This window comes from Seriola dumerili, unplaced genomic scaffold (genome assembly GCF_002260705.1).
Source record: "Seriola dumerili isolate Sdu_G_001 unplaced genomic scaffold, Sdu_1.0 BDQW01000110.1, whole genome shotgun sequence".
NCBI lineage: Eukaryota > Metazoa > Chordata > Actinopteri > Carangiformes > Carangidae > Seriola > Seriola dumerili.
Window position 1 is genome coordinate 10245813 of NW_019174365.1, and position 19642 is coordinate 10265454.

At 42.0% G+C, this 19642-nt stretch overlaps 1 protein-coding gene across 5 annotated transcripts in view; it reads left to right on the plus strand.

Moving 5' to 3' along the window:
* Positions 1-19642, plus strand: part of LOC111223252 (RNA-binding motif, single-stranded-interacting protein 3) — a 270217-nt gene that overhangs the window by 115442 nt on the left and 135133 nt on the right. For 4 of the 5 annotated variants that reach the window (XM_022747322.1, XM_022747323.1, XM_022747325.1 and 1 more), the window contains 2 exons: positions 3528-3685; positions 19533-19591. In XM_022747322.1, coding sequence (XP_022603043.1) covers positions 3528-3685; positions 19533-19591 — 217 coding nt within the window. The remainder of the gene's footprint in view (positions 1-3527; positions 3686-19532; positions 19592-19642) is intronic. The other variant, XM_022747326.1, reaches the window with a different exon arrangement.

Sequence of the window (19642 nt, forward strand, 5' to 3'; positions counted from 1 at the left end):
GAAGTCAAGAGAGAACTTGATGTAAAACAAAAAAAGAGAGGGGGGAACATTATGGTGGTAATGTGTGTGTATGTGTGCTTATGTGTTGAAGCAACAGCCATTTGTGTGTCTGCTAATTTCTCTCACACTCATTTACAAGCCCCCAAATGCATGTACATACATACATGACGCTAGCAGGAAAAAAAATGTGCTGTACAGCTTGAAAAAGCCTGTTTGCTGAGGCAATTCTTGTCCATTTTTCTTATCCTACTTATCTAAACTTTTGCACTCCTCAGTACAAGAATACTCCCTTTATTCATTTTGCCAAGAATAAAATAAAAACAAAAAACCACCATTAAATCCTTAAGTCCTCAAGAATGCGAGAATAAACCCATTCACCCCATCCCACCACCCAACAGTCTCCATTCCTCTGAGACCTTCGGCACCCATTCCATCCTTCTTCCCGGGGGACTCTTGCGGCCTTTTTCTTTCCCCTTGGATAACCTCGCTCTCTGCCTTCTCGCCCAACACTGTAAGTAATGGGCTGGTTCTGACCCTCCATGCCTCATTGTGTAAGATTTCAGCTCCTGACCTTAAAAAATGAAAGCAAATCGATAGGGCGGGACACATGAATTCCAAAGCCCAGGATGCAAGCCAAGCCTGGAGCCGAGGGAGGAGGAGGAGGATGAGGAGGAGGGTTGTGTATATTACTGAAGGGCTAAAACAAAGAAAGAAAGCCTGTGAAAGGGAGAGAGGCTTTCAATTAACCTTCAGCGCTGACAGCAACGCTGTGTAGTGTCTCCTGTTTGTGCTGGTGAATTTGTATGTGTCACCTAGTTTGTTAAGTGCTGTGTGTATAATTTCAGCTACACTGGACTAGGGAAAAATAAAACAAAGAGGTGAGGGGAGGGGGACGCAAGGTGGAAGCCTCAAAGTCGAGGCATGGACTGCATCTCTGCACGCTCCTGTAACTGAGTGGAAGAGAATAACTCCCATGAAGCACTCAAGAGATTAAGATTCTTCTATTCTTCTGCCGCAGCATGGAAAAGTGAACGACTGGAGAGTAGGTTCTCCTTTTTCTTTTTTTTTTCATTCTAGCCTGTGCAACCAAGGCTACCAAATCAGTATGAGGCATCTGCTGGAGGAGGAGGTAAAGTGGAATATGTGTGGGAGTGTGTGTCTGCTGTCCACTTGTCTGTGTTTGGCGACTAAAGTTACAGACTTGAGATTTGGACTTAAATCAGAAAAATGACAACTTGAAACTTGACTATAGCTGCTGGGGGATTAAAGTAACTGAGTGAAAACTTGACTTGAGGAAAAACAACGCTCATGTTTTTGTTTTTTTGTTTTTTCTCGTTTTTTTTTTTATTTTATGGCTCTATTAGATAATGAGGAGAGAGTGGATGAGGTCACTTCTTAACTCTCAGGTTTTGACCTGGTAAAATTCACAGCAACCAAAACAAATATAATATCAACAACAAACCTTCCATTACCCCACATCACTTATTTGGCCTGTGCCCTGAAAGGATTTCAATGTCTCAGCTATATGAATGACTCCATTAACAGCTTAGAAATCAGAGTGTTCACATGCCAAGCTGTTTTAAAGGTCAGCATTCAGAGACCTTTAATCCCTACTTTGAATTTTCTCATGAAGACCTGACCTGACGCGCACTTGCGCACAGGATCTGAGACTTCTCCCGAATTACATGAGACTTGAGTTGGAGTTGCCCCAGAGGACGTAAAACAGCTGTGGCGATGGGTTCACTGTACATGGCTGTTGTGTGAAAAAGGTGCTTCTGTGTTATCATGTGGCGGCATGTGTGTGCGCGCACCGGTAGTGGTGTGTACAGTATGCGTTCGTCCAGCACAGCGAGTGGCTGCCCATCAGTTCCACTTAGCTCAGCGTGGTAATTAGCCGTCCATTGATGGACGTGGCTCCCTCTTCACGCTTCAGGGACCCCGGCTCTTTGTCAGAGGAGTGGGAGGCGACACGCTGGCATTGCACACACGCTTAAAATAGCGCATCAAATCAGCCATGCTCCGGCAGCGGCTGCTAACGTGTAGGCCGGATTGGAGGGCTAATGGTGTGTTTTGTGTGTGTGTGTGTGTGTGTGTGTGTGTGTTTGTGCGCGTGCATGTTTGTGCGCGTGCGCGTTTAACGCACGGTATGAGGTCTTGAGGTTTTCTCTGGGGAGGGTAAAGGGTTAACGTGGTTAACTGGAGCTGGTGGTGGTATTTAGTCATGTCCCACTCTCTCCACGGCCATTTCTTTTTTCTTCTTCTGTTTCATCCATCACTCACTTACTTTATTGCAGTGTGCATCGTCTCTTTCTCCTTCTCTCTTCCCTCTTCACTCACTCTCTCCTAATGTTTCTCTCCGTCTCTCTCTCTCTCTCTTTCCGCTCATGCCTACAGGGCTCCGGTTCTCTCTCTCTCTCTCTCTCTCTCTCTCCCTCTCTCTCTCCCTCTCTCTCTCTCTCTGTCACTATGTGCAGTGTCCCTGCAATAGAGATATAAATGGGCTGTGAGCAGGGGGCCCTGACTCCTATACCATAAATCTACACTAACAGCACAACTGGCTCATGAGGCGAGCTGAGGAGGGGAAAGAGAGGTAGAAAAAGAAAGGGTGGGGGGGGGGTCACATATCTAATGCATTTTGAATACATTTTGGATGATAGAGATTATACTGAAAAAAAGACATTCATATTGAGATGTTTATGAAATAGGCTGGAGAGGATTACTGCATCAAGATATCACACCCTTGGAGGTGTAAATTGTTTTACAGTGTAATGAAATTGGTTTTGAGGGTATGAATAGTAAGCAGGAAGTTGCCATCATTTAAAACTGTTTATAAGCTGCTGGATGCCTTATGAACCCTAATTTCGCAGACCATCCCTAGTGAAATGTTTACTTAAGATAAAAAAAATAAAAAGATTAGAGAAGTTTGCACCCTTGACTCCGTTCCCATGTTTGGATAAAAGACAAGCACAGTGACAAAGAACCAGATGCAATTTATTGCATCACTGGTTGACAAAAAGTGATTTAAAGTGAAAAAACTGAAGAGTAAGTCAATATACAGATACAGAAAGTGTCTTCCATGAACTCATCTGAAGAGTTTTTTTTTTTTTTACTTTTTTTGTTACTGTGCAGACCTTCTTTCTGTACTATTCTTATTCTTTGAGACTGAGGTTAGATGTTTGTTCTCCTAAAATTTTAATCATTAATATTTGCTGCTGGGTCTTCATCTCTTAGTGACCCTGATCTCATCTCCTCTCTCTCTTCTATCTACCATAAAATGTCTACTCTCATAGCTGCAATAACATTCAACTGGTAGCGATTGCTGTTTCTGAAGATGATATATTTTTCTCCCTCCTTCCCTCACATTGTCTACTGCTGCCTGAGAAATGTTAGCGTTTGTTTCTTTTCACACCGTCACCTCTGTGTTCTTAACTTTTTCACTTATTGTCCCATGTCGTTAAAATTATAACTATGTTTAGTTGTTGATTGTTTGTGCTGAATCTTTCGCTTTCTCTCTATCCTTTTCCCAGCAGCCCTATGCTCCACCCCCTCATCCAATGGCTCCTCCCAGCCCTAGCACCAACAGCTGCAGCCAGGGAGGAGCGGAGCAGCTGAGTAAGACCAACCTGTATATCCGAGGCCTGCCACCTGGGACCACCGACCAGGACCTCATCAAACTCTGCCAACCGTAAGTACTGGGAACCGTTATCATTAAATACAGAGGTTGCACTTGCTGTGTCTCAAAGCAGGTACTTAAGACAGTACACTCACATGTAGTACACTGTGTACATCGTATACTCACTGGCGTAGTGCGTGAATTTCGATAGGGTAGTGTTGTCCCAAATAAAACACAACAAAAAGTGCAACATGTGACCATGATTGTCGCCTGCCTGATGGCTAATTAGCTCACTTGACTTGAAAAGGAGCGTTCTACTTTCCCGTATGTGCCTCCTGTGTCATGTGACATGGAAATTAGGTGGCATCAATGTTTTCATAATGACCCTGTTCTGATGTCTGTATGTTTTTTACAGTACAGTACAGTATGCCTCTGTATATGTATTATTATCCAACTCCCAGCTCAAATGTTAGTATAGGCCACATAAGTGTCCTGCACACTAATTTATTTAATGTGGAAACTTTATGTTTCCACATTAATCTTTCGATATGTTCCATGTTAATGTAAATGTTTAAATGATCATTTGTTAATAATTATCATCATGCCCATTTTTGTCAGAGTTGATATTGTATATAATCATTATGGGAGAAAAGTCAACATATATCCAGTAGAGGTGCTAATTTAAACTGTCATCTTTAAAAGCATTTAATGGAAACAATTTCTCAAGTTGAAAATGATAAAGATGTTTAATGTAGAGAGAAAATTTTTGTGCTTGTCCCACAGTCAAAATAAGTCGAGTTGGGAGATTCCCCTGACAAGATCATATTTCAGTATCTCACTGAATAAATCGCTGACAGATTGGAGACACAAGAGACACTTTGTGTTGATGATGTTGTACTTAGACAAGATGGAAAACCAATTTGCGTTTGGAAACAGTGAAGAATTTACAGTAGCTGTAGCTTATGGGCATCAAACCATGAAGCTAACAGCTGAGTCAAATGTCAATCTAAGCGGTTCCACCTGGCCACCACTCGTAGTCAGCTCGCCAGTCAGGAACTGGCTGATTTTTACTCTGTCTGTAGTTAGATAATCAGTCTCTTGCTTAACTAGAAACCACTACTCTACCTTTCTTCTGTTGGAAGAAAAGGTCAAAGAGCACTAGTGTGTAATCAAGACTTCTGATAAACTTGACTTATGTGCAATATATTGAACATAATATTTTATTTTTATAGTGTAAAACATGTCTAGACCCCACATTTGTCAATATGGGAGGCGAGCATTGCCATACATTATATATACAAATGACATATTAAAGCTCCTAAATGCCAAAGTGATCAAACTAAAAAGCTCACCTTTCATAGGCATGAAAAGGGGTCCATGTGAAATACCTTGCACACCCCATTAAACTGCTACCAACTGAGTGTATATTAGGGACACACACAAAGGTACTCATAAAAATCTGCCAAATGCTCTTGATAGAGAAAACACACACACACACACCTGCCTGCTCACAGCTCAATAAGGCCGAATAAAGCTTAGATTGGACCACCTCCCCCAGGAATCACAGACCAAGACCTCATCAAGCTGTAACACACAGTCACAGGGGCTTTCTTTCTCTCTCTGTGTCTCTGTCTCTCACACACAATCACACACACACACATACACACAAGCAGCTTTGTTCGGCTCCATTAGGCCCTTTCACTTCTAAAATGGTGAAAAGGGGGTCAAGATCATTAATGGAGACAAGGCCAGCAGATTGTGAAATACAGGCCATGAGTCTGTCTGGTTGCATAACCTTTTCTTGGCTATATTTCCAGAAATGTCCTGGTCAAACGCGGCCAATTATTCAATGATCCTTTGGAGACGGGAACATGCTGTCCAGTATATTTGGTAATGCTCCCGGTAGCCATGTCATAAGTCATGCATTTATTCTTGATACTGACCCATCGAAATTCCATTAGCCTGAGAGGCAGCCCGATAAGATTTGGAAAAGCACTCGGCATTTTGACATTGCATATCTCTCACTTAGCTCGAGCATTCACTCAGTTGTACAGAGTTGGACAGTTTCAATTTCATTTCTAATTCCATATGATCTTGAATATTTCTAGCAGAACTATTTGGAAGGGCAAACCCTGTCGGGGCTTATGTAAAATACCCGAGGAGTGTGCATGTTTGTGAGTGTAGATTTGCATTCTAATATATAGCTTTTCTCCTGTGTGTTATGGAAAGCTACTGACTTTGTCTGTTATTGCTTGGATCTGTCGTACTGTCCTCTAGTGGCTGTCCCCTGGTTCAGCTGTTTCCACGGCTCCTCTCGCTCTCTCTCTCTCTCCCTCTCTCTCTTCTTACATCTCCCATCCTTCCCTCTGTGCGTATCGCCTGCCTAAGAGCCCCCAAGGTTGCCCGAGGTGTGCTGTGCCAGTGAAAATCCAATGCCACTGAAACTTTAATTAGCCAGACCGTGTTTCAGTGGTTGGCGGGTGGCAGCATTCTAGAAAAGGTCATGCGACTGTTCTGCAGTCTGCAGCACCCTGGGTCCCCCCTCAGGTTTTTTTCCCAGATGCCCAGCACCCAGCTCCTCCTCTCCTGGCACTCAGCCCATCAGCCATCCCAGGGAGACTCCGTGTTAAACACAAACGCACACTAAATGTGGCAGTGTAGTTTTAGGAAAATGAGAACTGAGGGGAGTTTCAGTCACATTAGCTAGCCTAGCGATTTTTCCTCATCATTATCATATGCCTGTCTGCTCTCTCAAGGCTTACTGTGCAAGGGCGTGCGTGAGCGTGTGCATGTTTTTATATCCTGCTGAGGACTTCATCTTGAATACACACTAACCCATGGAGACTTGTGTCACCATGGGGAATAAAATTGAGGCTGCTTTTTGAGGGTTAAGACTTAATTTTAGGGTTAGAATTGAGTTTAGATTGGGGTTACGGTTAGAGTGGGGTTAGGCGTTCAGCTGTGATGTTTAAGGTTAAGGTAAGGGGCTAGGGAATGCATCATGCCAATGAGTATGTGTGTCGGCATGTACTCTTGCACAGATCATTGTGAGTTCTGGCAGTGACATAAAGTAAAAGCTGATTCTTGGGCCTGGGTTTGTTTTGTTACACACATTGAAAGGCAGCTTTTGCGCCCCTGGTTCACCAATATCTCAAAAGCAAACACGCCACTGCCAAACTGATGCATTTTTGACAACAGGCCATATTGTAGCTGCTGATTGTAGGCTCTTGCACATCGCCTGAGAGATGCCAAAAAAACAAATGCCTTCTACTGTGGTTGTAACCCCGTCCTTTTGAACTCGTCACACATTCAGTTACCCTCGTCAAGGCCTCCCAACCTCCCAAAATTCACAGTTCTTGCTTAAAATACAGCAAGACAGAAGTTTGTATTCCTGGATTTAAACAAATCCATCAAATCTGTTTGCTTACTGCTCATTTCGACCAATGATAATTCTATATTATTTCCTCAATATTTAATTCAGTGATTACTCATTTAAAGGATACCCCCATACCACTGAAGACAATCCTAAATGCAACAGTGTTGTATCTCATATTATGCAGTAAAGAGCTAGCATGTTAATAGTAGCTTAGCCCATTAATAGTAAGATGTTATGCTCTAACTATTGACAATATTTCTCTGGTGTTAGTACCAATTGTAATTTTTCTGTTTGGTGATGCTGGCTTTCATTGACTATACTGCTCAGTGTAGAAACTCTGTATCTACAGATGTACAGATGTGATGTCATGTTAAAACAGACTGGTTCAGCTGGCTTCCAGCCCCAGCCTCACACACGCTGGTAACCAAGCCTTTAATTGTAGAGGCACAAACATGCAGTTAACAACAACTGAGTGTATGATTATTTGAGTAACCATGGCCAAGATTTCTTTGTGACCAGCCACCTCCTTCAACCTCCCCCGGGTCGCTGGGAGCAAAAGTAAAGACTGAAGAAAACCAAAGTTCTCACAGCAGTTGGAGTAACATGCCGAGAGCTGTTGAACGAGTAATTAAATGGATTCGGGTGGGTGCTTAATCTCTGTTTTGTTCAGCTGGCTGGATGTCGGGTTCTCCACAACCATCATCCTGATATATGGGTGTAGAGAACAGGCCAAAGGAGTGGAATGGGGATTTGTTGGCTCAACACCCAGAGAGTGAGAGGCCTTCCTTCTTGCCTGGCTGGCTGTATGAGTGGATGGATGGATGAAAGGATGGATGGAGGGAAGGATAGAACAGCCGTTACTGTGAGAAAAATTCCTTGGCCTAACCAGCCAGGTTGAGGCACTGAGCCAACCCTAAGCCCAACACTAACCCTGTCCAACCCAAAGATCGATGCAGCCAAAGCATCCAGCTCTGCCAACAAACCCAATACAGCCCCAAACACTTTAGGGCAAAGCAGACTTACTAAACCGTTTTACCAGCCAGGTATAAGTTAGCACCCACATTTTTTTTTTTTTTGCAGTCCACCATCCAGGGGAGGTTGAGAGAGAATGGAAGCAGGTTGTTGGACAAAAGGTTGAACGGAAGAAAGAGGGGGATATTTTTTTTCTTTACTATGGCCCACACCTGGAATAACAGGGACAAACAGTTCACATTTTCTCTGCCAGCAGCCCGAATCCATAACTCAAACTGCCAAGAAAGCAAAGGACCCCAGAGGTCCCTAAACCCCCAACTCCTCATTCCTCCTCTTCTTCCTCCTCAACCCTACCTCCTTCTCATCTGCTTCCTCTCTTCCCCTCCTTCTGGTTCTCCTCACCCAATTTCAGCTGTGGCCAAGTCACAGCTGCGCCTCTCTCTCTCACTGGCTTTCGCCTCCATGCTACAGCCTGATCAAACGAAAAGAGTGAGCCAAATCAAGAGCTAATCACCGCCAATTGTCCAAATAACCTTTCCCGTGTGTGCTGAGGGAATGGTGAAGGGGGGAGCTGGAGAAGGAGGGGAGAGGAGGGGAGAGAGCCATGAGGTATGCTAAGTAGAGAAGTTGAGGGGAGGAGAAGGGAGGGGTGACCCTGGGACCACCTGTTTTTATGGAGCACAGGCCCGGGCACTCAGCAGCGCCACATTATCCCTAATGACTCTCCGAGGTCTACTGTTGACATTAGCTGTCTAACTATCAGGGCCGGCCTGTCCCATGGCTCTGTTTAAGAAAAAAAAAAGAAAACGACAGAGGGGAAAAGCATTGTGAGCAACTGCCCTCCTGTACAGCCTCAAAGTCCCAAATTTGCCATCACCCCTCCCACCAATACAATTACACTAGAACCAGACACACATATTGACAAATATTATCTGCCCAGTTTAACTTATCACACATTGTCATTTTTGGTACATACTGTATGTAATCCAAGGAGTAAATTGGAGTAATTTGCATTGGAACTACAACTGAAGTTTAATATTTAAAGTTTACTTTTTAATTGATTGTTATTAGTGTAATGTTTTTTCTGACCTTCACTGGTTGTCGACGTGTACTTTCGGCTGTGACAGTACATTGTGACATCACTGGTGGGTGTGGTTACAGTCTCCTGAACACATCCAGAAACTTACAGTCAGGGGACGATCAAACACGGCTCTTCAGCATGGTGTTAAGCTGCTCTTTAATAACTAAATTTTAGGAACCCCCTTTGAAAATGTTTCTTTACATTATATGTCAAATATCAGCTGATATATCATTATCAGATTTTATTATAAAATTGATTTTAAATGAGCTATATTGGTGCTGGCTAACGAATTGGCATACAACGATGTCTACTCTCGTGAGGGAAGAACCTCCCCTCTGTAACACCACTGTGAAACCACAACCTCTGTGTTTTTTTAGTACCAATCCAGCAGAGTGAGACGTCTACTTTCTGTTGAGTCTTGTCACGTCACTGTCAGGGATGGTATTCTTCTACCTTCATTCACATCATATTAATAATTAAATTAGCCTATAACCTTCATATAAACCATGACCTTCAGTATTTTGATCAAGATGCTCATATAAAATAAGGTGTGTGGGATTAACTAGTCTACAGCTGTGTTATTTCAATATGTCAAATACACAGGATGTTTAATCAACATTTAACTAACTTAAATTTAGTGATGGACTGGACTTGGAATCGGCAGATACTCAATATTAAAGGACTAGGATCGGGGCCGGTCATCACTAATGAATATATTTCTCTGTGTTATAGCAGAGACACTGGATTTGTGGTGTGTGTGTGTGGCAGGGTGCACCCCGCTGACATAGGGGTGGGTGGAATCACGATGCAGGGCTCAACATCGTAATGACTGTCAGCCATTGGCCATGGATGTTGCCCAACCCTATAGTGACACAGCCACAGGAATGCCCAAAGTAAACTACTCCTACAGCTTCATGCTGAGTAGAAGCATCTGCTATTCATGGACTCAGAACCCTCCATGCCCACTTTTTCTATGTTTGAACACCTCTCTCTCTTTATTCTCACCACCCTCTTTCGTTTTCACCCTCCACTTTTCCCTCTTTCTTTCTCACTGTTATCATCTCTTCCACTCTCTCTCCTCTCTCCATGTTTCCGCTCCCGTCCCTTTCTCTCTCCTCTCTCATCTGCTCTCTCTCACATCTCTTCATCATGCTCATCTCTCCTCTCCTCCACTCCTGCAGAAGTGACATAGTCATTTCTCTGGCCATGCTGAACGAACTAAAATGCAACGCCTTTTTCCTCCCCAACATCGATTTTTATAGTGAGGGCGAGCGGAGAAGCTGATTTGGCCTAAGGCTGGTTTTTTGAATTATTTATCCCCCCATTACTGTATACATGACACATAGACAGTTTGCCTATTTAGAGGCTGGGAAGAGCCTCTCTTCCACTCTTGCACTGAAGTTGACTCTGTTAACAGTTAATGCCCTAACAATGATTTTCTGAATAGTGTTTTTATTAGACTCTTATTTATTATGAATATAAGTCTTAAATGCGCACAGTCTTTTAAGAAATAGTCAAGATTTCTGGGTACTTACATGCATTTAACCCCAGTTTGCCTCCAGGAACTAATGGAATATCAATAACCATAGCAACCAATCCAGTCTTTGCTGTAACATGCTGGTCTGTGCAACAGTTTTCTGTGCCACCCCATCATCCCAGCCCACCCCCGCTGTGCTTTGCATTTTATCTGACTCCAGCTGTCCAGCGCACGACAGTTTCTAAGCTCCAACAGAAGCGGCATCAGATTCTCCGGTACAAAAAAGACTGATTGACGTGAGGGACAGAACCTGAGATCTCTGGACTCTCTGGCGTTAACTCTTATTCCTTCCTCTCTTCTCTTGTCTCTCCATTTCCATCTACTGACTTTCCCTTTCATTTGAAGCAGTATCTAGAAAAGCAAAAGCAGCACCAGCACAGATGAGATGTGTTCATTTGTGCGTGTCAGACAGCAGTGCATGGCATGTGGGTTTGACAGGTTGGACACTTCCAAACAAACAGGGGCTATTCTGCAAGGCTGGCTCTGACGAAGACCAGAGTGTTTGTGTGAGAAAGCAAGACAGTGTAACTAGCTACACTCAGAACAACAGGGTAATGCTTCCTGCTGTCACTTACTGTTGTTCTCGTCTTATCTTGATGCACACTCTCAGTTAACCAGTCTGTAGTTCACTTTCCCAGCCTCAGTCTGAGGTACTTTTTGGGCATCGTGTCTCTGTGGTAAAAATCTTTCCTGCACCCATGTTTCCACGATTTTTTTCCTCTCAGCTTTCTCTACCTGTAGCAAATACATCCTCGGTCTGCTGGTCAGAGCCCAGATGGGTGTCAGGGTCAATCAAACGAAGCACAGAATTCCGTATCTTCTCCCGGACAGGACACAGCACCCACTTACATCCCCTGCAGTTCATCATGGGATAGAGATATTTTGCGAAATACACTTATTTGCCGTCTTACGAAGAGTTAGATGAGAAGATCAATACCACTCTCAAAACTATCCATCCAGTATGAACCTTCAGCCAGCAGCCATTTAGCTTAGCATAATATAAAAACTGGAAACACTGAGAAGCAGCTAATCTTGCTTTCTTCAAAGGTCAAAATAAACCTTGTTAACACATGATGTCTTGTTCGTTTAATCTGCACTAAAACAAAAGTGTAAAAATGAAAAACTTATCCACATAAGCCTCTAAGTCTAAAGTTGTTCATCTGAACTCGCCTTAATTTAGCAAAAGAAAAACAGACCTTGAATTCCACTAGATATGTTGGCGTTTCATCACCATGCTGCATTTGAATACAGTTCGACAGCTTTTGAGAACACACCAAGTTCACTTTTGTTTGGAGAGCTGTTTACTGCTGGCTTTACACCAGAGTTTCAGTGTTGGCATGCCCTCATGTTATTTTGACTTTCACATTTTAGTTGATGACTCACTATTGGGAAGACACTGTCGAGTCTCCAATTGCACATACTGTATGTAAATGTTGGATACTTGTACTGCAGAATTTCTTTAGTATTTCTATTGTATGTTTTTCTTCTACTGTTATTTCCCTTTTTGTTTTGTTTTACTTTTTCTTTTTCTTTTTCTTTTTACTGAAACACAAACCGAATTTCTAATTTCACCAAAATCCTGTACATGTATTTTTTTTCACATTAAAGCCAATATATACCAGATCTCTCTGAAAATACTTTTGATCAGAAGTTCAGGTAGAAGAATAATAACATTTTCATAATGTATAATTTTGAGTTTTGTATTATTTTGATTTAAAAAAAATAAAAAAATAAAAAAAATAGATTATTCATGACACAGCAACTTTTTCCGCTATATACATTTTGCAAAATTATTGCTGTTGCTGCAATGCCTTGAAGTCACAAATACGCAACTCTGTAGAGGGCTTTTAATTTGAAACAGCGGATACAGGAAGTGGAGGTACGCCTTGACACCTGTCTGAGGCGAGAGGGAGAGAGAGAAGGGAGAAAAAGAAGTATTTCCCCGATGGAGGCTCAACGGCAATCTGAATTTTAAAACGTTCTTTTATTGAAAATCCCGTAATGCGAAGATGAATCGCTTTAAATTTAACTCTACCAATGAATTCTGAACACATGCTGGAACTTTTAAATCACCCTTTCCTTCATAAATTGCCTGACTGGTGCCCAGCGGCTGTGTTGCTTTTCCTATTCTGTAGGCAGGTGGGAAAGTCTGAATGGTTCTAATCAGGTTGTCATCCATTACACACTTGCCAGGTAAAATGAATGTTCATGAGAAGTGATCACATCAGTAGGGAAATGAGGAAAAATTGAAATTAGAATAGTTGATGACAGCTAATGACCACCAAGTCTGAACATGGCCAACTTCAACAGACTGGTGTGATGACACACTGGCCAAGGTACCGCAATCACTCAATTTTGGAAATGAGTGGACCTCACGCTGCATGTAGATTGTGTTTTTTTTTTTTTTGTCGACCACATTATATTTGCTATGTTATGATACTCAGATGTACTAGATGTCCTGCAGTTCCGCCCTGAGAACGTGACCAGCTGAAGTAGAAGAAAAAATAAAAGAACAAACAACCACTTACGGTTCGATTACCTTTCTGTTTCTTGCATTTAGAGACATTAAAGGTTTGAAACTACACATTAGCCAGTTTACTTCAAACTTGCCAACAAAACATGGGAGAATCCTAGCACCTAAAAAAACCTGATGAAATTCTGCCAAGAAAAAGATAGAGTGCTAAAGCCAAGTCAGGAATTATCCAATTTGTTGAAGGTTTTTGATTTATTACTGCTCGTCATTGCCAACACAATATTTTCATATTTACACTGTGATACGTTTCCATCATTATCATCTAACAATAGTGTGCTGGAATACTATCATATACATCTCTGCAAAAATAAATAATATGAAATAAGTACATTTTGTAATTTGATTAACCAAGCCAGGCAACTTATAGCTTTGATGCAACAAACATATTTTTTGCTTAAGAAAAAAGCAGACGGTTGAAGGTCGACTTTGGAGACATTTGGTTAAAATGTGTCAGTAGCAGCACTATACAAGGATATAGATAAAGGCCATTACCACCAAACAGCCAGCTCAGAGGCTCAGAGGTCATGAGAGGACGTCACTGGTGGTGGACGGAGCAGCTGCTCCGCTCCCTGCCAGGTGTCCATCAGGACAGTTTCGCCTTCCTCTGTTCATTTCTCTCACTGTATCTCTGTATATTATTGTATTATATTTCCTTTTCTGGCCCTCTGTCCCTCTGTCTTCTTCCATTTTTCTTTTTCTTTGTAAAATTCCTTTATTTTCATCAGCTTTCTTATTTTAGCCACCAGCCTTCCATTTTTACCTGTCTCTCAAAATGTTTCTTATTTATGAAGCTTGGGTTTTTTTGTCCTCCCTTCTTCCTTCTGTCATGGTGCTCTGTCCTCTGGGAATCTTTCTTTAAGTGCTAAGTTCTCTTTTTAATTTTTTACAGTACAAACTGTGCGTCAGTTGGCTGGCTACTAATCATAAAAGGGTTTGTTCAATTTCAACTTCCCAGAAGCAATTCCATTCCAAATTCCGGGTCAGTAAAACAGTTGTACAGATGCCAAATTCAGTTTAAAATACATTCAGTACTTTCAGTTTTCAGTTTTGCTGTTGTATGTCCCTGTCACTGCTGTCGATTCAGTGTGTCTGAAGAACTCACAGTACAAAACATCACAAATAAAAAAAATGTATATACAGTACCGTAGGTGTAGCTGAAGCTTAAGGTTAGCTGGATCCTAACAGATTTTCAATAGTTGCATAGCAACTGCAGAAGCAACAAAATTTAACAAAAGCATCTGTTTAATATTTCTATACAGTAAGATGCCCAGTGTATTTCTGTCTGAGCCACAGAGATGTGTGAGCTGTGGGACTCGTTAGCTGCAGTTTACATATGCAGTTTATCTTATGTATTATGTATCCAGACATAATACAAAATGTGCACAGCATACGCTCTTTTCCCTGACTGGTGTGTGAATGCCTGAGTGTTTGTACGTGCCGATTGCCTGAGATTTGTCATCTGTCATCCTCTCTGTATTTGGCTGTTTGTCACATCCTGTTTCTCCTTTTTAATCTTTGATATAAGAGTACAAAGAAGTCATGCTTCTTTTCTGTCTTTTTTCTTCTGCTCTGTCCTCTCTGCGTGTCTGACACAGTGACATCTGTCTCTTGCATTAGCATCAAAGGCTAAGCAACATGAAACACATCCTATAAAGTTGTAGGTTGAGTGTCACTAGAATAGGTGGGATTTTCACTATAAGTGCAAATGGTTTTCTTAGTGATTATTGTGGTAAACAAAATAGTCTGTGGATACTTAATAAAAAGAAGAAATAAAATGCCAGAAAGCCATTCACAAATGTTGATGAGTACTACCACAAATAATAGTCACTTGCCTGCAAATCTAAAAACAAGGAAACAGCAATAATTTGTAATGCCATGAAGATATTAAACCTGCAGTTGTTCTTCTGACTAAAATTGGCTGACTGACAATTGATGTCTTAAAGAAACAAGACTTTACCCGAGATTGACTCATTGTACAAACTTATTATTACAGTTTTGTCAGCAGATACTTGTTGCAGTTGTTTGTTGGTAGGAAATTGGCGTAAACGTTGTCACTACCTGAACTAATTGGTAGAAATAATATATTTGAATTCTTTTCTGTTCTACTTACAGGAGCACCAATATGACTATTGCACATTTTTTGTAATAAAACACTGTACATCTTGAACTTATGAAACGCCTCTGGGTGATATTTGCTGCACAGAGCGGGTAGTGAATCTGGATGGTGGGAGTCTGCTGCACCTGCTCCTACATGAGCAGAACTCTCAGAGCGGCGCCTTTTTTCTTTTTCAGCTGCAGTATCTCCATTCTGCTAATTTATTTTTGCGTAAAGTCCGACAAGAGGTAGTATATTGAAGTTACTGTTCTCCATGGTGTGCCTTTTGCGTCCGCCCCCATCCCCCTGCACAGGTGGTGCAAAGGTGCTGAACAGGCCTGCTTATGTTCACAGTCTCGCAGCTGAGCACAGTAAAGCCCGATCCTTCCTGCATAGCTTTCATTCTGGCTGCTTCTTTTCTCTAGTGGGAACCAGTTTACTCAAATGGCATATATACTGTAATCATCTTCATCTGCAGGCACAGATGGGCAGTCATGTGCAAATACAGTACATTTGCGCACACATAGGCACAGACACATACACTCAGACCTCACCAAATACACCACATATACAAAGACATTAGTACAGAGAGTACAGACGGGAGAAAGTGGTCTTTGTCCGAGTTCAGGTTTCACCTACATACCTTTCAAGGCACTGCTGTGTTGTGTAATAACTCACACACTCACAGACTTTTGGAGAAAGTGTGTCCAAAGGCTGAGGGCAAGGTCTGAGCACAACACTTGGGTGGTCCGTCCATCCTTTCCAGCGCTTTGCTTTCCTGTGTACCCGCACCACCACAGTGACGTATTGTGGTTCTGACCAGCTCTCTTTCTCTCTCTCTCTACCCTTGTACAGCAAAGAGCCACTTCACTTTCCCAGCTCTGATGACATAAAAAAAAAAAGAGAAATAAGAAAAAAAAAATGCCTGGATCATTGCATCCAGCAAGAGAGCGGGGAAAGAAAGAAATGCAGTGCTGGGATGCCACTCATGAGAATGATGCTGCTCTCTCAAAAACATAGCTGAGCTTTTGGCTCAGCTTCAGTTTTATCACATTTCAGTGTCCAGACAGCTGTCAAACGAATGACATGTTTTACATCCACCACAATTTGTACATTTTCATCATCCTAAAATAGCTCATGAAGCCTCTATTTTTTTATAGGCAGTTTCATTTGTAGCGTCTTCTTTTCTTAGGGTTGATCCGATGTTGCATCAGAATGATTGCCATGGGATTCCTATTAGGAGGGAGGAGGGAGGAGGGAGAGAGAGACAAAAGGAGAGAAGTGAAGGATACAGTACGGGAAAGAGAAATGGAAAGGATGGTAGAGAGGCATTAAGAGAGGAAGAGGGAGAGAGAGAGCAAGAGAGTGGAAAAAGATTTGTGAGGAGGGGGGAGGGCCGAGGGCCGAGGGCCAGCGGAGTCAGAGATAAGAGGCAGCGAGAGTGATTGAAATAGGATTAGTGGAGACAGTCTCTGCATCCCGGCCGCAGCATCACAGTGTTAAACCTGCGCTTCACAGGGACTGCCTCTGTCACATCAAAGCCTCCCCAGGCCTGCCTGGCAGAGAGGCAAAGGAGCTGCCAGCAGGGTCGTCCACAGCCACACACACACACACACACACACACGCACGCACGCACGCACACACACGATACATGAACATGCTGATCACATTCTCCATCCGTCTCCAATATGTCTCCATTATGGCCACGAAGCTGGCTCCTTCCACCTTGTCTTTTCATCTTGCTGCAGTGTCTTTGTGGCGGGTATTTGGACTGTGGATGGGATGCATTGATGAGCCATCTTTAACATTTAATGAGGCAAGCAGTGATGAGTTGGCATTGGAAAGCTACTGTCTCCCGCTTCCCCAGAGTCCAAACAAAGTTTTAATGAGAACTTTCCCCCAATTTGTGCCAAAAGCACTGAGCTTTTTAACTGCTTCCCAGACTGAAAGCATACATTTTTCACTTAAGTACTGAAGCAGGGCACACACCTGTGTGCAAATAAACAGATAGATATACAGGAACAAACACAATAACTAGCTCAGTGACTTGCATGTACATTAGAGCTTTATTAAATAAATATAATATTGTGATATAAGATTCCATCGTATTACTGGCATGAATCTTAAATCTCGTCTTTTCCAGGTGTTTAAACTGCATTAAAATAATAGTGATAGAATTTTCTGATCCTTTGTGAATGTTTTAGCTCAGTTTAAAGAGAAGTAAAACATTCAATATTTGGTTGTCATATTCATATTACTATTCATTTTTTAAAGTGGCTCTTAGTGTTTTATATGGATGATTATTATTGAGGCATTTACTTTAAAAGTTTAATTTTTGAGTTTTTCAGTGTCACCTAGTGCTAATTCCCATCTAGCTATTTTATCAATAAATAGTTTCTCAGCTGATTTTGAAAAAATATCCTAAATCTCTATGTATATCTGTATAGTGATATAAATCATCCACTGTGATAGAATATTTCACCCACATTGTCGGCTCTTACTTGTAAGTTCCTCTCAACGGATGCCGCAGCTGCTAACCCTGCTCTGCATGTTCTCTAATCAAGTGAAACTCACTGTTCCATGTTCATTTTGTGTACTTACGCTTAAGAGTGTCTCAGCGTGATCAAACATTGCACGTTAGTCCTGTTCTGTTGCGGTAGATTATGGATCCCTATAGCTAAAATAGCCTGTTTATCTGCTGAAGAGAGACAATTCACTGATTGGTGAGTGCTGTCTTCGTGTTCATATTTGTTTGTGTGTGTGTGTGTGTGTGTGTGTGTGTGTGTGTGTGTGTGTGAGAGAGCTGGTAGTTTTCCTCTCGGAGCTCATCAGTTCATATCCACCACCCACCCCACTGCAGCATGCAGTAAATAGAGTCTCCGCCACTCGTTGAGAAATGGCACAATTATCCCCTGCTGGTGAAATATGGGCCGGGATGCACCACTGCTTCTTCCCTACAGAATGTGTGTGTGTGTGTTTATGTGTGTATGAGTGTGTGCATGCCAAATGTACAGAGCATAGCTGCCTATCCTCTGCTCACTCAATGTGAAGATGCGTTCAACACACAGGGAATTGTTCTCACTTATGTGTTTACAGCATATACAGGCATGTACACATCACCTACACAAGTGTAATTGTACAAGCAAAAGTGCGGCTACACACACATATATAAATATATACAGTATATCCACACATGCAGATTGACACACACACACACACACACACACACACACACACACACACTCAAACAGTATTTACAGTGCTTCTCACCCCGCACACAATGCAACATGTTGCAGTTTTAGCTGAGACAAGCAGATAGAATAACTCACTGTCAGTCAGTCAGTAAGGTCAGTCTTTCAGTTCTGAAAAATTCATAGCAACCCACTGTGCACGCAGAGCTGTGGAATAAAGAAATGTAACACCTTTCAGTTTTGCAGGGAGCCACGTCAACAACATGTTAGATTATGAGTGCGGTGGACTTTATGCAGTTATGGCAATTTTTGTAGCAGTTTTGTATCGGGTTTCACAAGAACATTCATATACTGCATCTTCCACATCCAATGCTTCTCATGAATAGGTAAAAATTTTATTTTAACCAATGATTTTAACCAGATTATTATGCAATAAGGTAAATGAGTAATGTTATTGGGTGAAAGGAATCGTTTTTGGTAAATTTGCTTATTTTCCTTCTGGCCAAGAGATAGCTGAGAAGACTGAAACCACATTCACGTCTGTTCAGTACAAAACTGGAGCCAGCTGGCAGTTAGCTTAGCTTAGCATAAAGAACAGAAAAGAAGGGAACAGCTAACTTGGCTCGGTCTGTGGCTTATAAGATCCACCTGTCAGCATCTCTAAAGCTCGCTAATGAACATGTTATGTCACTATTCCTTTCTCTCACAAGTGAAGGACTGTGCTTCCTGTTCATAGTGAAGTTTTTAAATTTGAAAATAAGCAATTAAAACTGAAAATTTTGGACTGTATACTAATATAACAACGTAACTTTAAAGACTGTCCACTGTGCATGTCTGCTTTTAGACCTTTTGAAAATGTTCAGTGACTCTCTCAAATGTCAGAGGGCTGCACATTCATTTGAAGTCAGGCATACACATAATGTTATTAACCTCAAGTGATTTCTCTTTCCAATGGCTTTTGACATTTGTGCTACTTTGCAAATTGCTAGCTGCAACTAAATGGCAGAGAGTATGGAAAATAAAACATCTACTTTAACCACAGAATGGCAGTCCGAGTGAACGGCCCCACCTGTCAAAGGTCCTGTGGGTCATTCCGAGTCAAAAACACTCAATTTTATTTCTCTGTCTTTACAGGTATGGAAAAATAGTGTCAACCAAGGCCATTCTGGATAAGAACACCAACCAGTGCAAAGGTAAGTCATTAGTTTGTCGGTCTTGTACACCCACCTTGTTTCAGTGCACCG